The sequence below is a fragment of the Rhododendron vialii genome, chromosome 4a (assembly GCF_030253575.1).
Source record: "Rhododendron vialii isolate Sample 1 chromosome 4a, ASM3025357v1".
NCBI classification, from domain to species: Eukaryota; Viridiplantae; Streptophyta; class Magnoliopsida; order Ericales; family Ericaceae; genus Rhododendron; species Rhododendron vialii.
Window position 1 is genome coordinate 35,572,319 of NC_080560.1, and position 23,439 is coordinate 35,595,757.

Genomic DNA, 23,439 nt, shown 5'->3' on the forward strand with positions numbered 1-23,439 from the left:
ATTTTTCCACACAAAAACGGAAAATCGACATTGACATTTAAACTTCAGCCTCAAGGACAATGATACCACAGTAAGAACATGTTTCAATACAGCTTTCGATACGAAAATGAAAAATCGACATTGACGTGTAGACTTCAGCTATACACGAAGTTACAGTATATACTTGATATCACATTAAAAGGAAGACACCAATTATTGCTGGTACTTTGGTACATTTCCCATCTTTAACAGCATATATATCCACACAAAGGTTTACAAATTGAATTACTGAGTGTTTCTTGTATTTTACATACCTACACGAGGATGATACCTTGTAGACAATAAACTTCACAATATTCGGCAACCCTTAACCTGACGTATTCCACCTGCAAAATTTAAGAGGACAGTAAGATTTCATGTTAATTCACGTCATTCAATTCCCGTTTCTTATTATTGCTGAACAACTTTTCTCTTGGTATGAGAAGGAAGGGGGGAGGGGTCTTTGGGCTATTGGAATCCTCATGTTTCCAATTATATTACTGAATTTAGTTTTTGAGTATCACCTACTACTGTTAAAATTTTCACGGCTGCAACATTAACCTTAGAAACAACAAGAGTCAGCCAGACATTTAAACCCATGTGTTCCAGACAATCTATATCTAAACCAGAAGAGAGGGAACAAGATGACTCCATGTTGAGACGGTGACTTAAAAAAGCATACATGATACGATTAGCATATATTTTCAGAATTCAAATTACATTATTGCTCCTACCATTTGTTTGCCTGAAATGAGGCTATAAAGCAACGACGTGCCCAAACGGTTGCAATGTCCATACTAGACGTGCCAAGGACACGCATAAACATAGGTGACACATGGGATACATAAGAGAGAATAAATGGTGAGAACTGAAGAAAGATGATGGATTTTGATTATTCCATTCTGTTTTCTTGTTTTTTAGGGGCAATTACTCCATTTTGTTGGTCGCCAAATCTAACAAAAAGAAGAAGAGTCTTGAGAAGCCCAATCCTTTTTTTCTTTCCCTTTCTCACAATTCAAAGAGGCTGTTAATACAGAAAAATGGGACCTAGAACTGAACACCAAATAATTTTGTTTTAATACTGGATAAACGATATCAATAGGTGTTAAAGGTACGAAAAGCTCACCAACCACATACATGCTTCACGATCTCTTGCCTCAATGGATTAAACAGCATAGAGGCGTACAACCAGGTTAATCTTGGTACGACACACAGGGCAACCCCACTTCTTGCCTTTGATCTCATTCAAACATGACATGCATCCAGCCATGTGCCCGCACGGAATGCAAGCCCCCTCAACGGGAGCATCCAAGCATATCACACATAATGAAGAAACACCACCATCTAAGACCGCATTCTCACAAGGAGGGGTTGAAGGGAGTGAAGAGGGAGTTTGAATATGATTCTGAATGAAATGACTTGGATAGCCACCCGAACCAACTTCTTGGAGTTCATTATGATTTCGCACCCACCCACTTTGACTGCTGGAGGATGTGCTTGCTCCAGATATAGGATTAGGATCAACATAAGGTGATCTTGATTCCATAGCGAATTGGATTGAGGCATTGATTGCCATAGCTAGTTCTAGGTCTTCTGCATATGATGGAGCGGTTGGTGGAACAACTTGTGCCTGAGCAACCGGTTCCTGAGTGTTGATGGGAAATGCAGATGCAGGTAGGTAGTTCATGGCAACCAAGAGGTTAGCAAAATGAGGAGTAAATGAACAAGATATTCAGGAAGTGCTTGTATGGGTAACGAGCCAGTTAATCTGTCCAAGTCAAAACTATGACCATAGGCCGGAATTGAAATTTCAGAAGAGTACGAGCATGGTTCTTTTTACATATAGATACTAAAGTCTGAAACTGACATTATGGGATATAATTTATTGGCCAGAGGAATTAAAATATTTCATGCCTTCACAATTTGCTTTGGGATTATCATGCATCAATTATGTGCTCATGCACAATGTGACAGGCTCACGATTCATATAAAAGCTTCGTTGTACCTGGAGAATTCCTTTGCATGCATTGCAGAAACGTTGCAGTTGTTGTTTGTCAGTTTCATTTGCAGGTGCAAGTTTAATGGGTGTCTCTGAAACAGTAGACACAAAGCTCAGGGGTGTTACATGCATAAGATAAACAATGGTTGCCTAACGTAGGATGTTACTTAATTGTGGTTTCTGTAACTTCTGAAGCCAAAAAAAAAAAGGCTCAAATCTTTTTCTAGCTGTCGGTAAAAGATTTTATCATGCGATGCAAGCTTTGCCTTTTTCTTTACTTTAAGAAGCCACAAAAACAGATCTCAAATTTTCTTTCCTAGCTAACGGGGATATAATTTTTTAGTCCAATAATATGGACAGTAGGTATGGGGGTACATACTGGCTATAATTTTCCTACCTCTGCTTGTAGCCCAATTCCTGAAATGCTTAAATGGTATTTGCTAGCCACAACCATCTTTATGTCTACCAACACTAAGCATATGCTCATACACCAACTTCAACATTTTTTGTTGTGAGTCATTGTCCCAAAGATTATCTTCCAACAAAGTTCAAGGGCAAAAACAGACGGAAAAAAAGGTACAGATGATAATTTACCCCACTATTACAGCTCCAAAGGCAAGGCAGACATGAAGCGTGCAACTCATACTTTGATTTGATGTTAAGCTTCCAAATGAGAAATCAGGAATAGGCATTAATAGGAAGACTTGGGGTTCCTAACCTCGGGCATAATATTTAACGCCTCGAGACTTACACCTTGTCTCTCAGGAGGTCAAAATACCTCGTCAGCGCCTCTAGTGTCTTGGAAATATGCATGAAAATGAAATCAATTATGTACACACATATGTGTGCACAGAAACTATAAACTCCAACTATGTTGAGGAATTACTGTTGGGAATATCAGAAATTATCACTGTATGATCAGACTGGATAAACTTTATTCCTCCCATATTGGCATTCGACAGTGCAATAAGATCACGAGGCTGGGAATCCTGCCATTCATACAAAAAACTCCATGCATTATGACCATATAATGGAGGCAGAATCAAGATAGTCATGCCGAACACAGCAAAATACTATTTTGCCCCTTATAAGACACGGGAAAGAGTATTTCAACAAGCAAGCATGCACCAGGTCAAACCGTGAAACAATAAACTCATGGCAACAATTAATGAATTGGAAATTTCTGTCGTTGAAATGGTATTTGCTAGTTGTCTTAGACCCTTTCATGCGCGCATATATAGAATTAGAATGCACTCATGACAAAAATGAACTAGTACAAAGTATGTTTCCTAAGTTATTGTCCAACAAAACATGTACGATACAGATCCCATATCCTTATCCGAGTGTTGTGTCGAGCATGTACCACAGATAACAACCATAAATCAATTCATGAGCAAGTTGAGAACCACTATTGTAAATTTGTAATCAGCACTACTGAGAACAAGAGCAACTGAAAGCGTTTCTAAAGACCATTCGAAAAATGGCCAGTAACAAGCCTGAATCTCACTTAATATTGTATGAAAATAAGCAGCAGAATGGAAGGCATGACCAAAGAGACTTCAAACTAATCCAAATGGTCAGCGAATCAGAAATTTACAAAGAAAATATTACCTTCAGACTAGAATATATGGCAAGCTCCAACTTCAAAGGCATCACAAGATTACGAGATGCACATGGTAAAACCGTCACCCAACTGCCAACGCGGAAAAATGAATAGTATCAATATCCAGTGGTTTGTGAGGATACTTGTTCTACAAAAGAATAAAGTGCAATACGTTAGCAGTTTGTAGAATGCATTGATAAGAATCCAGACGTTTGGCTATATTTCTTTCATAAAACACAACAAAACAAGCCAGAAGAGATATCAGAAATAGAACCAAAAAAACCCTCAAGTGGTTGGCTTAGTGTTCAAGGCCTGGGACTTAGGGGGGTTTGCTCCTAGGTTTCAAGTTCGAAACGTCTTAGGTACTATCAACTCCTTTGGGGCCAGTAGTCCATACAGAGCATTTGCTCCAGCTTCAAAATGGACCCCACTAGTGGATAGTGGCTTTATGGTCCCCCAAGATTAGTCGAGGTGCGCATAAACTGGTCCGAACACCTGCTTATCAATAAAGAAATAGAACAAGCAAGAAAAAGGTTGCCCGATATTTAAAAGTTAAAACACCAGACCTATGTGGCTTGTCAGTCATAACTCATATGATGCTAGCTATATATTGAAGTTGTATGCAAAAATTGTGTAAATGTGTCTGTATAACTTCAATGGGACTCAATGCCACAAAAATATTCTCCTACCAAACATGCCATGCCAGTATCCTCCTTGTAGAGTAACTTCATATAAGGGAGATCATACTCACACTTTTCTTGAAAGCAGTTGGGGAGCTAGCACTTCAAGAATGACAGGACCAAAAGGTTCTCGTAGCCAACCAGAGAACAAGCAGATATGACTCTAATCAGCATTAAACATAAAAGAGTCAAAGGACAAAATCACATTGAAAATGGGAAAAGAGTAAACACAATATCCTTGCGACTTCACACCCTCTCAAGATATTGAGAATACCTCGATTGCACGTACAACTTTGCTGCGCCGTTTAACTCTTGCAACATCAAGTGGAGTTTGGGAATCATCATTCATCACTAATGCATTTGCTGAAATTTACACGATGCTAAAAATTAAATTAGCTCAGAGAGTTTCGGAGGATTACTTCTTGTTGTGAAAAACTTAAGCTGTAAACAAGTTGCATTCTGAAATCTTTGACCAACAAGATAATGTACCACCTCCATGTGAAAGAAGTAACTTAACACTTCGTTTAAGGCCTTTTTCCACTGCATGATGTAATGGAGTCCCGGCATGGCTACCTACAATAACATAATAACTCATAAAAATGGTCAAAATTTGCAACGGTTTGCTTTAAAATGATCAGCATGAGAAGAAAACATCAGAAAAATCCAGCTACAACAAATGGACTCTTCAAACACAAACCAGATTCAGCATTAGTGTCAGCACTTCTGATTTCTTTCATCATATCCACATCACAAGTTTGATTAATGACTTAATGTCTACCACTGCAGAGAAAAGTTGGGCCGATAGACTGAGCTTCATCTTCATTATGCAATTCGTACTGATATGGCTCATAAATTATTTTAGACTAATCGTTGTACCACATCAACACCACCAATTCCTTACAACCTACATTAACAATTCTTATTTACTAATCAATAACATTTAAGCAGCGTTTTGGTTCACTAGAATGATACCGGGTAGAATTTTTCACTCTTGGAATGTTCATTCGGACATATGGGTTGTGTTAAAATGATAGAATGTTCTACATTACCGGATCCTTGTTCAGCAATTCGAGTAAATGGCGATTCGACTTTGGTTTGCTTAACAATGACAGAATGCACATTGGAAATAGAACCATCATTCACCGGGTGGATGGCCATTCGACTGAAAAATCATTTCATTGCTTCCTATAATTTTGGGGTAAACTCTTTACATTCTAGGTAACAGCAGAGTAAACTTCATAATAGAACACCAAGTATATTGGAAGTCCATATCATTTTGTTTTATGTTCAATTCAATACATCGGATAAACAAAAAAATAGTTGGACCTTAATATACAATTGGATGGCTCACCACTTACAAGGCTTAGCCTTTTAAGTGGATATGGGTCATTCAATGTATACTGGGCCTAAGTGATGTGGTGGACTCTTTGCCGTTACTCCCATACAAATTGAGCCTTGAGCACGCAGTGGCGGGTTAATGTATCAGACGAACTCCCAACAAATGGTATCAAAGCCGATGGCTGACGATCTATGGGAAAACTCTCAACGCACCATTGAAGGGGCTTCCACAGAGAACACTCGTGGAGCGGTATAAAGTCCAAAAAGGTGACTCCCGATAAAGCAAGGTGGCTCGATGTTGGAGTACTGTATTGGATGGCTCATTGTCGATGGAGTTGACTCGTCGAGGAGCATGGTGCTATTGAATTAATGAGCACATTGGCTCTCAATGGAGTTCTCGTCGGGGAGCATGGTGCTGGTGACTAGGCACGTTGGCTCTCAATTGAGATGACTCTGAATCGATTGAGTGGGTGCAGAATAAGCCCAGTTCGAGAGATAGGGCTGAGAGTATTAGATCAGAATCAAGGGGGAGCTTGGATGCAGAGAGAGGTTAAGACCCAATGTTCGGTTCACACATGAGGGGGAGATTTGTTAGAATATGTGTGAACGTTGAGTCCCACATCTGATAAACAGAAAAATAGTTGGACCTTAATATACAAATTGGATGGCTCACCACTTACAAGGCTTAGCCTTTTAAGTGGATATGGGTCATTCAATATATATTGGGTCCAAGTGATGTGGTGGACTCTTTGCCGTTACTCCCATACAATTGGACCTTGAGCACGCAGTGGCGGGTCGATGTATCGGACGAACTCCCAAGTTCCCAACACTAGACAACCAAACAAAGCATTCGGGGGAGACAATAATTACATGCCTGAAAACTAGACGAAGTATAAATGGCATGTTTTCCACTTTTTAGAGACAAATTCGAGACACATACCGGGACAATATGCATTTACATTAGCACCCAATTCAATCAACGTTTTGGCAACATTGTACTTCCTCGAACGCATGCAAGCCAAAATCAATGGAGTCCTCCCTAATTCATCAATCCACTGCCAAGAAACAACAACTCAACATTAAAAAAATAATAATAATTCGACTTGTTTCCAATCAAACAATTCACCTGGTTTCCAGTTGTCCATAACTTTGTGAACGAGAGTTATTCCCACCAAAAAAGTGATTAAAAGAAAGCAAAAAATGGATCATATTGTCTTGTATGTGTTCATTTTACAGAGAGTTTTACACAAAAAAAATCCAAAATAAAGTTGTTGACTTATATCATCATGTGGAAACTGGAAACTAGTTGGAATTGGAAAGCTATAAGATTCTTGTAAAATCTTGTACTTTACGAATTGTCGATGTCAAAAAAAAAAAAAAGAGTAAAAGGTAAAAAAGGGAACATATTTTCTTGTCCGTTTTCATTTGACAAATAGTTTCACAAAAATTCCAAAATGAGTGTTGACTTATATTATTATGAGGGAAACTAGTTAGAAAGCTATAAGATTCCTGTAAAATCTTCTATTTTTTGAACTCTGGAAAATTATCTGAGAAAGTTTAATGACGTGAATCAAAAAGTTTACTGTTGAAAATTGAAAAAAACCTTCGTGTGAATCAGGTATTTTGGTCCTCTCCTTCATGACATCGGAACGGCATTAATGGCCTTTTTGGCGTAAGTTTTTAGGGCTTTTTTGCACAGTCTTTTTGGTTGTTTTCTCTTAGGCTTCGTTTGTTTTGACGTAAAATATTTTATCTATTTTCTGACGTGGCGTTTGGTTGGAAAAAGACCGTAAATTATTTTCCCAGTGAAACATTTTCGGTTGTATGGATGAAAATATTTTACTCTTGAAACGGTGTAAGTCGTTTTTGGTTAGTTGTTACTTCACGTGCTTAATCAATATCGTGAGTCTGTCGGGCTCCTCCACAGCCTCGTGTCATGTCTTCTGCTGAGGCACCAATCTTTGAACCGGGGGCCGGTGTTGTGTGGGTGGAGCACAACATCATGCTGCGCACCATCCAAGCCGTTTGTTCGGCAATCCCACAGTCTAAATTTCATCTCCACTGTGTAACATCCAATCCGTTTATTACCGAGATGAGATTTGGACCGCTGAATTGCTAATCACGATCAATCTATATGCCATTTGTGTCCACTCTATTTTCGTTAGGGAAGATTTTCGTTCAGGAAAATACTCTTCAACTATCAACCAAACACCCAAAAAGACGAGGAAACGGGAAATTTTCTTTTTGGGAAAATTGTTTTTCATGAAAAATATTTCACACCAAAAAAAATTTTACACGAAACAAACGGAGCCTTAATCTTTACCGGAAAAGACCTAAAGACGACAAAAATACAAACTTTTTGGCTCTTTTCATCTTATATGAATTTTTTTTCCAACTTTGTTCCATGTTTTTGTACTTTCTCGATTCTTTTGCGGAGATGAAAAGTACAACGTAAAAATTTGACTTGTACAAATTAGGAAAAAACAACCAAAAAGACGTGCCAAAAAGCAAATACAAACGGGCATCTATACACGGATATGGAAGTGATCAAAAGGGTGAGGGTTAAAAAACGGTACCTCAAGTTCTGCTCCTTGGGCGAAAAGGGCTTTGATTTTGTCAACGTTACCGGAACAGGCGTGCTGATACAACAATTGGCCTTTCGCTGGTTGTTGCCCCATCCGGAAACGAAGCTACTATACTACACAGTTTCTGGAGGGATCGATACAAGAAGATCAAGATTTCAATACTTCCTCATTTTAATAACCAAATTTTAAATCATCGCAAACCCATATCCAATACTTATCCAAATGTGTACCCGTTTTTTGGTTTTACGCCTTTTGTATTCCCAAATAAAGGACAATCCAAACCTTACCCATTTTTTTTCAAAAAGAGAGGAAGAGCGTGCTGCGCCAGAGGTTTAGTAGCTTTGATGCGGAGCTTCACATTCTCTTCTCTCTCTTGTTTACATGTATGCTATTGGCTATTTAAAAAAAAAATGAATTTTGGTTGTTGCCATTGAAGATGCAAGCTCCTATCCAAGTTAAATTTCTGCAAAAAAAAAAAACACTCAAATATACGAGTATAAGAAAGGGTGTGGGCCGGAGATGCTCTTACCGGTTGGAACTTGGAACCATGCACAGTTTGGAGCCATTGTAAGGTGGGCACTTAAGAGAGAGTGCCATTATTTTTTATCAGTTGTAAGCGAAAATAAAACTTCTCTCTTTTTTTGTTTTCTTACTCCCCTTACAAATCTGGCAACTAATTCTTCTTATAGCAATAAGAGTTTTTGCATAGCTATGAAATAAGGGTTACTCTTGTTAATTTGTTTGGAACTGGAAAGGAAAAGAAGAGAATGGAAGTTTTAAAAATTTTCCTCTCCTTTGTTTGGTTTTGAGAGGAAGAAGAAGAGAAAATGACTAAATAGAGTGTTTGGAATAGTAAAATTTCCTCGTGACTTTCCTTCAATATTTTCTGTTTCTTCTTCACAGTTTCCACAAGTTCCAAACAAGATGTAAATTGCATACGTCAAGAAAGTTTATTTCAAATCCATGAGGAGATAAAGAATGTCTGTATCTATAATGTAACATTTCTTGATCTTCTCAATCCCCACAAGTTCCAAACGGGACGTCAATTGCATACGTCAGGAAAGTTTACTTTAAATCCATGAGGAGATAAAGAATGTCTATAATGTTTATAAATTTAAATACTATATCCGTCCCACTTTTTTTTTTTCCAATTTTTTTCCATTTGTATTAATTTTAAATTGCTTATATATTTTAATATGTGTTTAAAAAAAATGCAACATGAATCTTATTTGATAATTCTTGATTAGTTCAACTACACAAAGTTTTCAAAATTATGAAAAATACTATTACAATAAAATGAAATATATAAACAATTAAAAAAGAATACAAACGTCCAAAATAGACTAATAAATTGAGCCCGACAAAGTATCGTTAAAATTGGACCAATTATTTATATTGGAAAAAGGTAATGACATATATATGAGACGTGACGTAGATGGAGAAGTTGAGGTCTAAACGTAAATAGCAAATCGGATTAGAATTTCGGATGTTATTCATGATTACAGATATTACTTGCGATTGAATGAATGAGATGTGTTTTTGTTAGCTTCTTACAAGCTAAAATAAAAGCTTAGACTGTTTATGAGTTATAGAATAGTTTTTTATCAGGTAAATGCCTAGATTAATCTTAATCAGTCTACAGAAACACTTTTGAATTGAGTGCTTTTTTGTATCGGATTTTTACAAATTCAAATGATTTTAAAAATCTATTTGGAACTTAAAATAATCTCACTATTTTTTCATCAAATAACTAGAAAATCTATTTTTTTTTTTTTTTTTGCCAAGGGTTAGGATAATGTTATTGATAGGAAAAAAGAACCAATACATCAAAAGGGGCCTTTGTCCTCATGAAGAGGAACTAAAAGCCGGGGCGGGGGTGGAAATTCCCACATACGAATCCCACTCCGGGGGGGGGGGGGGGGGGGAGAATTCCCACGTACAAATCCCACTCCCTCTCACTGCATTCTTGGCCACATTATGCGCCACAGAATTGTCAATCTCTAAATTAAGCCGTTAATTCTGTCTACAGTACCAAAAATTCTCCGATGAGTTGATTTGTGTTTCACTCTCGTAGATGAGATACCTTTGTGTAAATACAAAATAACGAATCCTTTCCTTTCCTGTCAACGACTCAACTACTGCATTTAAGATGTTCTAAGATGGGAGAGAAAAGATGAAGAGTAAAAATCAAAACACAATCTTTTAATTGGAAAGATCATTATTGTGAGAAAGAATGATACAACTGGCTATTTTCTTGGAGTTCATAAAATTAAGAAGTGGAAAGAAATAAGCGACAAGTTTTACTACCACGTTCCTCCTCGCAAAATTCATTTGGGGTTAAAATATAGTATAGTAGTATTGATAGATATATCATATATAGATAGCTACGGGGAGCTGAAGAAATATTACGCGGTGTGTTTGAGGACCGGTGAATTATTCAATGTACGTAGTTGGGAAAGTCAGACGCGGAGATCAATCTCGATCTCTTTGTTCTTAGTGTAGAAGAGGGGGAAAAAAAATCGCTTTATTTCTTGTAAAGAAACTTGGGGGCCACGTTATTGAGGTCAGGTCAATTCAATTATTCAATGTACGTAGTTGGGAAAGTCAGACGCGGAGATCAATCTCGATCTCTTTGTTCTTAGCGTAGAAGAGGGGGAAAAAAAATCGCTTTATTTCTTGTAAAGAAACTTGGGGGCCACGTTATTGAGGTCAGGTCAATTCAATTATTCAATGTACGTAGTTGGGAAAGTCAGACGCGGAGATCAATCTCGATCTCTTTGTTCTTAGCGTAGAAGAGGGGGAAAAAAAATCGCTTTATTTCTTGTAAAGAAACTTGGGGGCCACGTTATTGAGGTCAGGTCAATTCAAAACCCGGACAATTACGTTGAACTTTACTACAAGTTAATAATTAACTAGATACGATTTTACAAATATATATAGTAATAATTAATCAATTTGTAGTTGTCAGATTAATACTATAAGCTATACATGAAGTCAGATGAAACCCAACTGGGGAAGTGGTCTTGCGGGCAAAGTGTGTTTAATAAGAGACGACCTTGTGCTAAAAGCTAAGAAGAAAAAAATTAAAATGATAAAAAGTGATTTATAATATTATCCTAATGATGACCCGTATTTTGCACGGGATTATAAAAAACATTACTGACATCTATATTGTATGACCTAGCGATGACCCGAGTTATGCACGGAGTTATAAAAAAAATTGTAGGGATGCCTATATTTTATGACCATGTGACTGAATTAAATAACAGGTGCTCGTCATTGAATCAATGAACATGAGATTAATATTCACTATGACATGGGAAATATCTCTCGACCTATAAAAGGGTGCGTCCAATTATTTTTCAAAATACAGAGAGATCTCGTCACATCAATCAAAATCGAAAGTTTCCACAGCATCAATTTGCAGTTGATTAAAACACAATCTTAACCACAAAACTGCTAAATAGAATATCTGAATTCAAATGGTGCATGTCACTCTAGATAATGGATTTGTCCAGGTCCAGGACAAATCCATAAAACACGGGAAGTGCTGGCAAATAGGGCTTTTTCAAATCTATTAAATTAACTTATATACGGGTTGAATGAATTAATTAGATTTCTTCTACCATTTTTAGACCGATCTTTATTCCACCGTTTCATTTGAGGGTTTGATGAGGTCGAGGTGGATTTTGGGAAGAAAAGTGTTGGTTGTAGGACTTGGGACTTTCGTCCTCTTTGTGGCTTATCTCCCCTCCTCCATGGGGATGGATGCCCATTTTGATATTTTTCGTTGCTATCATTTATAAAACCTTATCCTATTGTTTGGAAAAAAAGAAAAAAAACAGATTTTAGAATAGTTAAGTAAATTTTTTTGTATAGAATGGAGTCTGGTTCTGTGTAATGTCGGGCTATTCCTCAAGGATCAGTAGGGAAAAATGGAAGTAGAGACAGAGTTGAGATTAAGTTCGATCAACGTCGAACTTTTTATGTTTCTTTTAAAATTTCAAGCTGCCACCAATATCTTTTTTCTCACTTTCCCTTCCCCTAGGGTTTCACACCCTTGTACGATGGTGGGAGAGTAAGGTTATGGTACTAGTCCTAAACATCTCCTTCTATACTATCGTATTTGTTTTGTTTTTCTCCTGTCTCTCGAGTAGTTAGTTTCGTCTATTTTGTCTATAGATTGGGTTCTTCCGGAGAAGACGTTGATTCACAATAATATTCGTGCCAATACTGCTCTCACCCTATATGATGTTTTTGGCAGGGCAACTCCTGGTGGCTTGTGCAGGTGAAGTGGAGTGCAGTTGGTATCTCTCTTATAATGCACGTAGGCAGGGTTCGATTCCTGTACCCATTCCCCTACCTAAGTCTCATAGGATAGAATAGATTAGGATTAACGAATGGCAAAAAAAAAAACCTCCTGTTGGCTTGTTAGATCTATACCTTCGTAAATTTATTGATGCGTTTATACTTGGTTGAATTACATGTGATTGTCTGAATATTTGTTGTCTTTTGTCTTTGGTTAGCACTATATCTCTTTTGAGATTGCTAATTATTGGTATGAATTTTCGGCAGATTGTGAGTGCTATTTGCATCAGGCTCAATATCTGGGTCAGGATGAAGACATCAACTATCTTGTATTTTTCTCGTTTTACATTAATTAGTTGAATGATAATTTGACCCAAAATATTTGAGCTCCGTTATGTAAGTGCCGCTGAACTGTTATTAATATAGTCTTCTCCATTTAGTCAAAAAAAAAAAAAAAAAACCGTCAAAGTTTAGGACGTTGATCAGATGAGTTCATCCCATATTTGTAAGGTTGGGTGTCCAATTAGTTTTGGGCTGAGTGTTCAAAGACTATTAGGCCGAGGTGTCAAAAAAAATTGCTAAACCAAAATTACTACATTTATTCTACATTTTTTTCCCATGGGTGTTCAATGGACCACCTGTAGAGCCGCCTACGCCAAACAAATAGTTGTGTAGGGTCTTGGGTTCGAACTCATAAAACAAAATAAAAACCCTCTAGTAGTAATTTAACTCTAACCAACCAACATCTTAACTATGACAGAGCAAAGAACTAGTTAAAGGCGGGCATATTATTTCCAGAGGTCAGTAAAACCCAACATGCCGTTTGTAACACATGCGCAAGGCAATGTCGAATACAACTCGCAAAAAAAAAAAAACAATGAAACGAAGGCTCAAAAGATGCAGAATAGCATAGCAAAGATATCACGATTCACAATATGAATGTGTTTCAATGCTCTGGTACTTTGGTATGTTTCCTATCTCACCAACCACTTGCATGCTTCGTGATATCCTGCTTCAGTGGATTAAATAGTATAGATGCGTATAACCTGGGTAATCTTGGTACGACACACAGGGCAACTCTACTTCTTGTCTTTGATCTCATTCAAACACGACATGCATCCAACCATGTGCCCGCAAGGAATGCAAGCCCCCTCGACTGGAGCATCCAAGCATATCAGGCACAATGAAGAAGCACAGCCATCTACGACCGCATTCTCAATAGGGGGGCCCGATGGGAGTGGAGAAGAGGAAGTTTCATTGTGATTCCGAATGAGTTGAATTGGATTGCCTCTTGGACCGACTTCTTGCATATCATTATGATTTCGCATCGACCCACTTTGACAGCTGGAGGATGTGCTTGCTCCAGATATTGGATTAGCATCAACATAACGTGGTCTTGATTCCATAGCGGATTGGATTGAGGCATTGATTGCCATAGCTAATTCTACGTCTTCTACAGGTGATGGACGGCTTGCTGGAACAACTGATGCCCGAGTGTTGAATGGGAAATAAGGATGCATCACCTGAAAAGATGAAACAGAAAATGTTAGAGATTTACAAAATTAAAGAGTCGTCGTTTTGGTTTTGTAAATTTTCTTGTTTTCTTGGAATGTTTGTTTTCCTCTTTGTGAGCTTTATCCCACATTGGTTAGGTGAGAGATGTTGGAGTGGTATATATTAGGAAAAATTCATAATATGATTAAATAATGATCTAGTGTAGTGCCACCCTAGCTATGGTGCTTTGCACCAGAACACACACGCACGGTGTGTGCGTGGGCTGTGGTTCATTGTGGCGCACTTTGCACTTAACGTTAGGCGTCTTGTAGGCGCCCTTTCTTATTGCGAGTTGTCGCGTGTTACACGCGCGGCAAGTGAGTCACACGGAGTAGTTCCAATAGGGTGCAACTTGAGCCTACGGCATGGGCTGTGATGCATTGCAGCGCACTTTGTACTTAGCGTTAGGCGCCTACCTTTCTTATTGCGAGTTGCCGCGTGTGCCTAGCCTACGGGTGCACTGGTTCATGGAGTTGCGATCGCATTGGATCGAATCCGATTGAGTGTGAATGAAAAGTACACCAGTTCTGTGCGACTGGTTGATCAAGACCGTATGATTTTTAATCCAACGGTCAGACTAAATTGGGTGCGTACCCATTCGCAATGGATGCGAGTTGTCGCGTGTTACTGCTTCGTCCGCCAACCTAACCGTTTGAATTAGGTTGATTTACCCCGAGCGTAGGGCTAGGTCATTGTCAGCATAAAATCCGGAAGTCCGGAATCGTTCCCACAGAGATGGTCTTTACAGCTTGCTAGGATTTTTAGATGTTTATGTAAGGGTTTGCGGCGTTAAGACGGCCAACTTTTAGTTTTGCTTTGACAGGTGAAGATTGCTCTTATGCAAATGACTAGACTAGAAATGAGTTTAACTTAAGAATTAAAGGCGGCAAGGCAATGGAGTTCATAACGCCCGTACTTTGGGTTGGCTAACCATTCTCAACGAAAACACGGTTGAATCGCACGGCACAGGCTATCAACCGGGAGATGTAGCTATGAAAATAGTTAGACTTGATATAGAGTTTGAACAACAAGCTTAACACAAGGCGTGACATAGCTCACGGAACCATGTGAGCGAGCACATGATCACCGAAGATTAACAACGCCAAGACTTGCATTCAAACTAAATATCAAGGTCAAGAACTAGAAGCATGGGTTGGAAAGCGAGCAAGTTCTTTGGTTCTTTTGGCAAACACGAGTCGAGACATAGCTCACGGAACCATATGAGCGAGCACATGATCACCGGAGGTTAACATCGACAAGTTTTGTTACATAAAAGGCGAACCACTCACATTTCCAAACCAAACCTCACGTCTTAAGTTGAGAAAGGCAAGATTTACCCAAATCACATGACGTTAATCACTCCGTAGCCAAGTCTAATCAACTACTCATGCATATTAAGAAGGCTAGAAAGCATGGAAGGAATGATAAACATGATTAACCGATAAAAACTGAAATAAACTTGAATTTATGAAAGATCCAAAGCATACGAACAACTTTAATACCTGGCAAATTTACGGAATGCAAATACCTTAATTGTTCTTGAGAAATTACAACTTGGAAGATTAAGAAAACATTAATGGGGAAAAACTAAAAGTAGTAATGTGCTATCTCTCAAAGAGGGAGAGGGGAGGTCCTATTTATACACAAAGGACTCTCTCTCTCTCCTCAAAAGTCAGCAAAAACTCATAAAGTAACCTATAAAAAGAAACTTTCCATAAGTGGAAAGTTTGAAAAAGCAAGAAAAATATCTTCACGGACAAAAGGTTATCGATAACATAGGGATTGTTATCGATAACAATACTCTACTAGTCACCCAAGGCCACAATGTTATCGATAACCTTGGCAAATAGTTATCGATCTCCTCACTTCTGGACAAATTCTGGACCGAAATGGTGAAAAAGGTATCGATTACTTGGAAATAGTAATCGATAATGTTTGGGTCAAAGGAGCTTGGTAGAACAGGAAAGGGGTAATGTTATCGATAACATTGGTCCAGTAATCGATAACATTGCTCCAGAATTGAAGATCCAGCTTGCTGAACTGGTTGAGCATTGTATAAGACGTTGTCGCAAGGTCCATCTATGGCGGCACCACTGCTATGGCCTCGAGTGGTTGGACATCAGTGTACTATCCAAACGTTCTTTGGCACGCAAAATCGCCTTAATCGCTCGTTTTACCTGAAAGGCTCAACAAAACACCTTACGTGCAAAATCTGACTTTAGCGATCAAAAGAGCATAGCAACATTACAAATTGGAGGATTTGAACACCCAAGATCTAACAATCTTGGGTGCGTATCAGTTACACGCGCGGCAAGTGAGTCACACGGAGTAGTTCCAATAGGGTGCAACTTGAGCCTACGGCATGGGCTGTGATGCATTGCAGCGCACTTTGTACTTAGCTTTAGGCGCCTACCTTTCTTATTGCGAGTTGCCGCGTGTGACTAGCCTACGGGTGCACTGGTTCATGGAGTTGCGATCGCATTGGATCGAATCCGATTGAGTGTGAATGAAACAGTACACCAGTTCTGTGCGACTGGTTGATCAAGACCGTATGATTTAATCCAACGGTCAGACTAAATTGGGTGCGTACCCATTCGCAATGGATGCGTAGTGGCCTATAAATAGACCACTACTTGACAGAATCCAAACACACACAGATGCCGAATTTTTCTCACATCTCTCTATATTTTCTAGCATTCATTCTGCACTCTGTTTTGCTGCAGAAAACAGAATTAAGTGGTTCTCGATTCTTATATTCGTTTAGCAGGTATTCTGTCCGTTTCGTTAGGGCAAATGTAAACGGAAAAACTTCGAGTTCGGGCTTCGATTTATCTTGAAGGCAGATTTGCTGGAACCCTTTGCATACCATTTGGTGGGAGTAAATACTGTCTTTAGGAAAGCGACATAGTCGTAACTCGAAGTGTATTTCAGTATTTGTGGAGGTTTCGCTAACAGTTCAGAATTTACAGCAATCGTTTATCCTTCAATCTAAAGAGAGTATTTAGCGATGGCGATGTCTCTACAAAAGATGACGCAAGACTTTCTGAAATTGGAGCGGTTTGAAGGCGGAAATTTCGGGCGTTGGCAGAAGAAGATGCACTTCTTGCTAACTACCCTGAAAGTGGTCTATGTTCTGACTACTCTGAGTCCGGTGATACCGGAAGAGCCAGATGATGAAACTATGGAGCAGGCTCATGAAATGGGCAAATGGGAGAATTATGACTACATTTGTAGAGGACACATCCTCAATGCGCTGTCAGATGCACTATTTGATGTTTATCAGAATTCAATGACGGCAAAGGAACTTTAGGATTTACTTAATGATAAGTATCTTTTGATGACGCTACAAGTAAGAAGTTTCTTGTTAGTCAGTTTATGAATTATCGCATAGTTGATACAAAGCCGGCCATTGATCAGTTGCATGAGATTCAGTATATCCCCAGTCAGTTTAAGGTAAAGAATATGCATATGGATGAATCTATTGTAGTCTCCTCTGTTATTGACAAACTACCTACATCTTGGAAAGACTACAAAAAGAAACTCAAATATAAGACCGAGGAATTTACCCTTGATCAGTTGGCCTAACACCTTCGGGTGGAGGAAGAGACAAGGTGTTAGGAGGGTAAGGATATTACTACTTCCAAAGTTCATGGTTCCAACAAGAAATACAAGAACAAAGGCGGTGTAAGTCTTTTGGTAAATAGAAGAAGCAGAAACTGGATCCTACCGACACTGTCTACTGGCATTGCCGCAAACCTGGGCATCTTAAGAAAGATTGCCGATCCCTAAAAAGGAAGAACTCTGGTGGAAATCCAGGTGCATCTGGGGCAAAGAATTCTATTCGTTGTTGTTATTTCCGAGGCAAATATCCTCGAAGATGCTGGAGATTGGTGGATTGATTCTGGTGCAACAAAGCATGTCTGCAATAACAAGAGGTTCTTTATTAAATATAATCCAGTTGCAGATGGCACCGTTATGTTCATAGGAAATGCATCAACTGCAACAGTTAAGGGTAAAGACAAAGTGGATTTGGAGTTCACTTCTAGCAAGACGCTGACTTTGACTGATATGTATCATGTACCGGAAGTTAAGAAGAATCTCGTGTCTGCAATTCTACTTAATAAGTATGGCTTTAAGATAGTGTTTGAGTCGGGCAAAATTGTTGTGTCCAAGAGTGGTGTGTTTGTTGGTAAATGCTATGTAACCGAGGGGATGTTTAAGCTTAATATCAATAACATAGTTGTTTCTGCTTATATGCTTGGCTCTTTTTCTTTAGGGCATACTCGTTTAGGACATATCAGAACAAGAAAAATGGATTGCATGGTTAAATCAGGACTAATTCCTAAATCTGATAGTGAATCAAAGATAACCAAATTGTCGTTTCCTAATATTGAGCGGACTTCTTCATTACTTGAATTGATTCATAGTGATGTATGTGATTTTCATAGCACTCCAACTAGAGGCAGTAAACATTATATGTCAACATTCATAGATAATTATTCAAAATTTTGCTATGTTTATTTGCTTCATTCCAAAGATAAAGTACTTGATAAATTTGTTGCATATAAGACTGAAGCTAAATATCAATATGGTTTGAAGGTAAAACGTCTTAGGTTTGACAGGGGTGGTGAATATCACTTCCCTAATTACTGTGAATCAGTAGGGATAATTCATGAAGTAACTACACTTTATACACCACAACAGAATGGAATGGCCGAAAGGAAGAATAGAACTTTATCTGATATGGTAGTTGCTATGCTAAGTAATGCAGGATTAAGTAAAGGCTTGTGGGACGAAGCCATATTTACCGTTGCTTATATCTTGAATAGAGTACCTCTCAAAAAGTCTAACATTACTCCATATGAGCTCTGGTAAAAAAGGAAACCAAACCTGAGTTATTTTAAGACTTGGGGGTGTAGGGCGATTGTGAGGCTGCCTGGACCTAAAAAGAAGAAACTAGGTCCATAAGGAATCGAGTGTGTATTCCTTTGATATGCTTTACACGGTAAAGCATATAGGTTTCTAGTGGCTGAGCCTAATGATATTGTGTCCATCAACACCATCATTGAATCTCAAGATGCAGTGTTTTATGAAAACAGATTTGACAGAATTCCATGGTTAAAGTCTAGTAAGAACTTGGAATCTAATAAAGATTCAAAAGAATTTCCTTTGATATCCGAAGAGGCCAATGAGCCTTTAGAGGTTCCAGTTGAAGGAAATGAACTTGAGGAACAAGTTGAATTGAGAAGGAGCAAATGAGTTCGGACAGAGAAAACGTTTGGTCCTGATTTCATAGTTTATCTAGTTGAAGGCACTAAAGAGACTTCGTGTGCTCACAATGTATTTTCCCTTCACGTGGAAAATGATCCTTTGACGTTTGAGGAAGCAATGAAATTGCATGACGTGGCTTTCTAGAAAGAGGCTATCCAAGATGAGATGGACTCTATCATGGGTAATAATACATGGGTTTTGGCGGATTTACCATCCGGTCTACACCAATTGCTTGTAAATGGATTTTCAAGAAGAAAATGAAAATTGATAGAACTATTGATAAGTTCAAGGCCAAACTTGTAGCCAAAGGTTTTATTCAGAAAGAGGGTATTGATTACTTTGATACCTATGCCCCGGTTCCTAGAATGTCAACGATTAGAGTTTTAATTGCTCTTGCTTCCATATACAAGTTTGAGATACACCAAATGGATGTCAAGACTGCATTCCTTAATGGTGAGTTAGATGAGAAAATCTATATGAAGCAACCAGAGGGGTTCGTTGTGCAAGGTTATGAGCACAAAGTTTGCAAGCTTATAAATTTTCTTTATGGACTTAAGCAAGTGCCTAAGCAATAACATGAGAAATTTGACAAAGTGATTGTGTCAAATGGTTATACTATACACCAATTTGATAAATGCGTGTATAGTAAATTTAATGGCAAACGATGAGTCATTATCTGTTTGTACGTAGATGATATGCTCATTTTTTGTACAGACCAAAAGAACATTCAGAATACAAAAGATTTTCTTTTTGCTAACTTAAGTATGAAAGATATGGGTATTGCTGAAGTAATATTGGGTATAAGAATTAAAAGAAGTGGTGATCATTTAATTCTATCCCAGGAATATTACATTGAGAAGATTTTAAAGAGGTTTAATCACTTTGAAAGCAAACCGGTGTCTACTCCGTGTGACTCTCAATCGCCATTAGATCATAATGAGGGGAGAGCGGTGTCACAACTAGAGTATTCTAGAGTGATTGATAGTTTGATGTATGTCATGACAAATACAAGACCAGACATTGCATATGCGGTAGGGAGGCTTAGTAGCTATACTAATAGTCTTGGGCATGTGCATGTGCATTGGCACGCAATACATAGAGTACTGCGATACCTCAAAGGTTCATAGACTATGGAATAGTCTATAGTGGGTATCCTTCTGTTCTAGAAGGATACATTAACGCTAGTTGGATTACTGAGCGAAATGATCACTCTTCAACGAGTGGTTGGGTGTTTACACTTGATGGAGGGTCAATCTCCTGGGGATCTAGGAAGTAAACGCTGATAACAGACTCGACCATGGCAACCGAGTTTGTAGCATTAGCTTCTGGTAATAAGGAGACAGAATGGCTGAGAAATCTGTTGCTGGAAATTCCAGTGTGGCCTAAGCCTATGCCACCTGTATCGCTGCATTGTGATAATCGAGCTACGTTGTCGCGAGCATATAACCAAGTGTATAATGGAAAGTCCAGGCATATAAGACTAAGACATAGCTATGTGAGACAATTGATTGTTGATGGGGTGATAACCATTGATTTTGTTAAGTCAAGTCAAAACTAGGCGGATCCTTTTACGAAAGGCCTTGTAAGTGATTTGGTGTTGAAAACGTTAAAGGGACTGGGACTGTTGCCCAATTAGTTTAATCACTCCTAGTGGAAACTCAACTCAACTGGTTGATACTCTCATCTCTTGAGTTCAATGAGAAATTACACCACATGTCGTGATTGGGAACACTTTAAAGTGATATTGCACATTCCAAGGTAAAGTGTTTTGTTCCTATAATGTGAATACAAAGGAGGTTGAACTACTTAGTTCTTAATAGATTGTTTGTGCTAATGTTAGAGGAGCACGGATAACGATTTACTTATGTGAGTGTGAAGGTGGTGCCACTTCCTATAGGTCACAGGGCTAGACCTTAAAGCATTCATGAATTGAAGATAAAAGACCCAAGGCTAGTACACAAGTCAACCGATTGTGATATCTACATTAATTGGAGGATTATATGTGAGACACGTCCGGTTGGTCAATAGACGGCAACTAGTTCAAAGACACATTTATTATGCTGCCCTGACCAGCTTTGATATGTTTTCACTAAGTGAATAGTTGAAGTCGTAAGACACTATTTATGTATGCATAAACCTTGTAATAAGAACTGAGAATATTTTATTTGTATTTCGAAAATGGTGGGGGATTGTTAGAGATTTTCAAAATAAAAGAGTCGCTGTTTTGGTTTTGTAAATTTCCTTGTTTCCTTAGAATGCTTATTTTTCTCTTTGTGAACTTTGTTCCACATTGGTTAGTTGAGAGATGTTGGAGTGGTATATATTAAGGAACATTTCTAATATGATTAAATAATGATCTAGTGCGGTGCAGTCCTATGATGCTTCGCATCATACCGGCTAGTGATTCGCACCACTACACACTCGCACGCGCACGCAGCGTGGGTTGTGGTGCATTTTAGCGCTTTAACGGCGCACTTTGTACTTAGCACGTTAGCGCTAGCTCGCCCTTTCTTATTGTGAGTTGGCAGTAAGGTGATACTGACGTGGTTGCCGTGTGTCACACGCGTGGCAAGTGAGTCACGTGGAGCTGTTCCGATCGGGTGCAACTCGAGCCTACGGGTGCACTGGTTCGTGAATTTGCTATCGCAGCCGTCGGCCATGAGTGGGCACGATCCAACGGATTGGATCGAATCCGATTAGGTGTGAATGAAGCAGTACACCAGTTTGGTGTGACTGGTCGATTAAGACCGTAGGATCTGATCCAACGGTCAGACTCGATGAGGTGCGTACCCATTCGCAACGGGTGCGTAGTGGCCTTTAAGTAAACTACTACTTGACAGAATCCAAACACACACAGATGCCGAATTTCTCCACATCTCTCTCCATATTTTGTAGCATTCATTCTACATTCTGTTTTGCTGTAAAAAACAGAATTCAGTGGTTCTCGATTCTCGGTTCTTATATTTGTTCAGCAAGTATTCTGTCCTTTTCGTTAGTGCAAACGTAAACGGAAGAACTTCGAGTTGGGGTTTTGATTTATCTTGAAGGCAGATTTGCTGTAACCCTTTGCATACCGTTTGGTAGGGGCAAATACTGTAACGACTCGCTCCATCTTTGTACAATATTGTCCGCTTTGGACGCCCAAAGCCCATAGACTTCCCAGTGGGGTCACCCATCCTTGGATTGCTCCAGGATGAGCACGCTTAATTGTGAAGTTCCTATGCGCTTTGGCCCGCCCTCACGGCTTTAAAAGGCCTTGTACAAATAGGAGGGATATTTTCTTATAAACCATGACTTGCCTCATTCCGTCTAGACGCTTCCTGCAGTACCGCCGGCCACCGGAAAGCGGGGTGTCACAATCTACCCCCCTTAGGGATGCAACGTCCTTCTAGACGCTTCTTGCAGTACCGCCGGCCACCGAAAAGCAGGGTGTCACAATCTACCCCCCTTAGGGATACAACGTCCTCGTTACACAGGCCCAGCAACCTTCCCCTGGTGGCCATGGTGTGGCACTTAGTTTTGTACAGCACAATCAATGTGCTTGTACCAGATTCTAGAGGTGGCCCCCACCATGTAGACCAGGATTGTGCTCTGATAACATATGTAACAACCCGCTCCATCTTTGTACAATATTGTCCGCTTTGGACGCCCAAAGTCCATAGACTTCCCAGTTGGGTCACCCATCATTGGATTGCTCCAGGATGAGCACGCTTAATTGTAAAGTTCCTATGCGCTTTGGTCCGCCTTCATGGCTTTAAAAGGCCTTGTACAAGTAGGAGGGATCTTTTCTTATAAACCATGACTTGCCCCCTTCCGTCCAAACGCTTCCTGCAGTACCGCCGGCCACCGAAAAGTGGGGTGTCACAAATACTGTCTTTAGGAAAGCAACATAGTCGTGACTCAAAGTATATTTCAGTATTTGTGGAGGTTTCGCTAAAAGTTCAGAATTTGTAGTGACCGTTTTTCCAACATAAAATTTTCTTTTCGGGGAAATTGTTTTTCATGGAAAATATTTCACACCAACAAAATATTTTACGCGAAACAAACGGAGCTTTAATCTTTACCGGAAAATACCGAAAGATG

General features: G+C 39.1%; 2 protein-coding genes across 2 annotated transcripts; both read right to left on the minus strand.

Annotated features, from left to right (window-relative positions):
• LOC131322175 (putative E3 ubiquitin-protein ligase XBAT35) lies at positions 1 to 8,367 on the minus strand. The gene is made up of 10 exons (XM_058353414.1): positions 8,215 to 8,367; positions 6,579 to 6,693; positions 4,793 to 4,873; positions 4,575 to 4,663; positions 4,372 to 4,463; positions 3,629 to 3,710; positions 2,904 to 3,006; positions 2,024 to 2,109; positions 1,145 to 1,663; positions 1 to 365 (listed from the first exon to the last, which is right to left on the minus strand). The coding sequence occupies exons 1-9, from the start codon at positions 8,314 to 8,316 to the stop codon at positions 1,184 to 1,186; spliced, it is 1,230 nt and encodes a 409-aa protein (XP_058209397.1). The 5' UTR covers positions 8,317 to 8,367; the 3' UTR covers positions 1 to 365; positions 1,145 to 1,183.
• A 5,243-nt stretch (positions 8,368 to 13,610) lies between these two features.
• On the minus strand, positions 13,611 to 16,164 carry LOC131323951 (putative E3 ubiquitin-protein ligase XBAT35). The gene is made up of 2 exons (XM_058355784.1): positions 16,072 to 16,164; positions 13,611 to 14,054 (listed from the first exon to the last, which is right to left on the minus strand). Exons 1-2 carry the CDS (start codon positions 16,162 to 16,164, stop codon positions 13,611 to 13,613), a joined length of 537 nt encoding a protein of 178 aa, XP_058211767.1.
• Between the last annotated feature and the right edge of the window lie 7,275 nt (positions 16,165 to 23,439).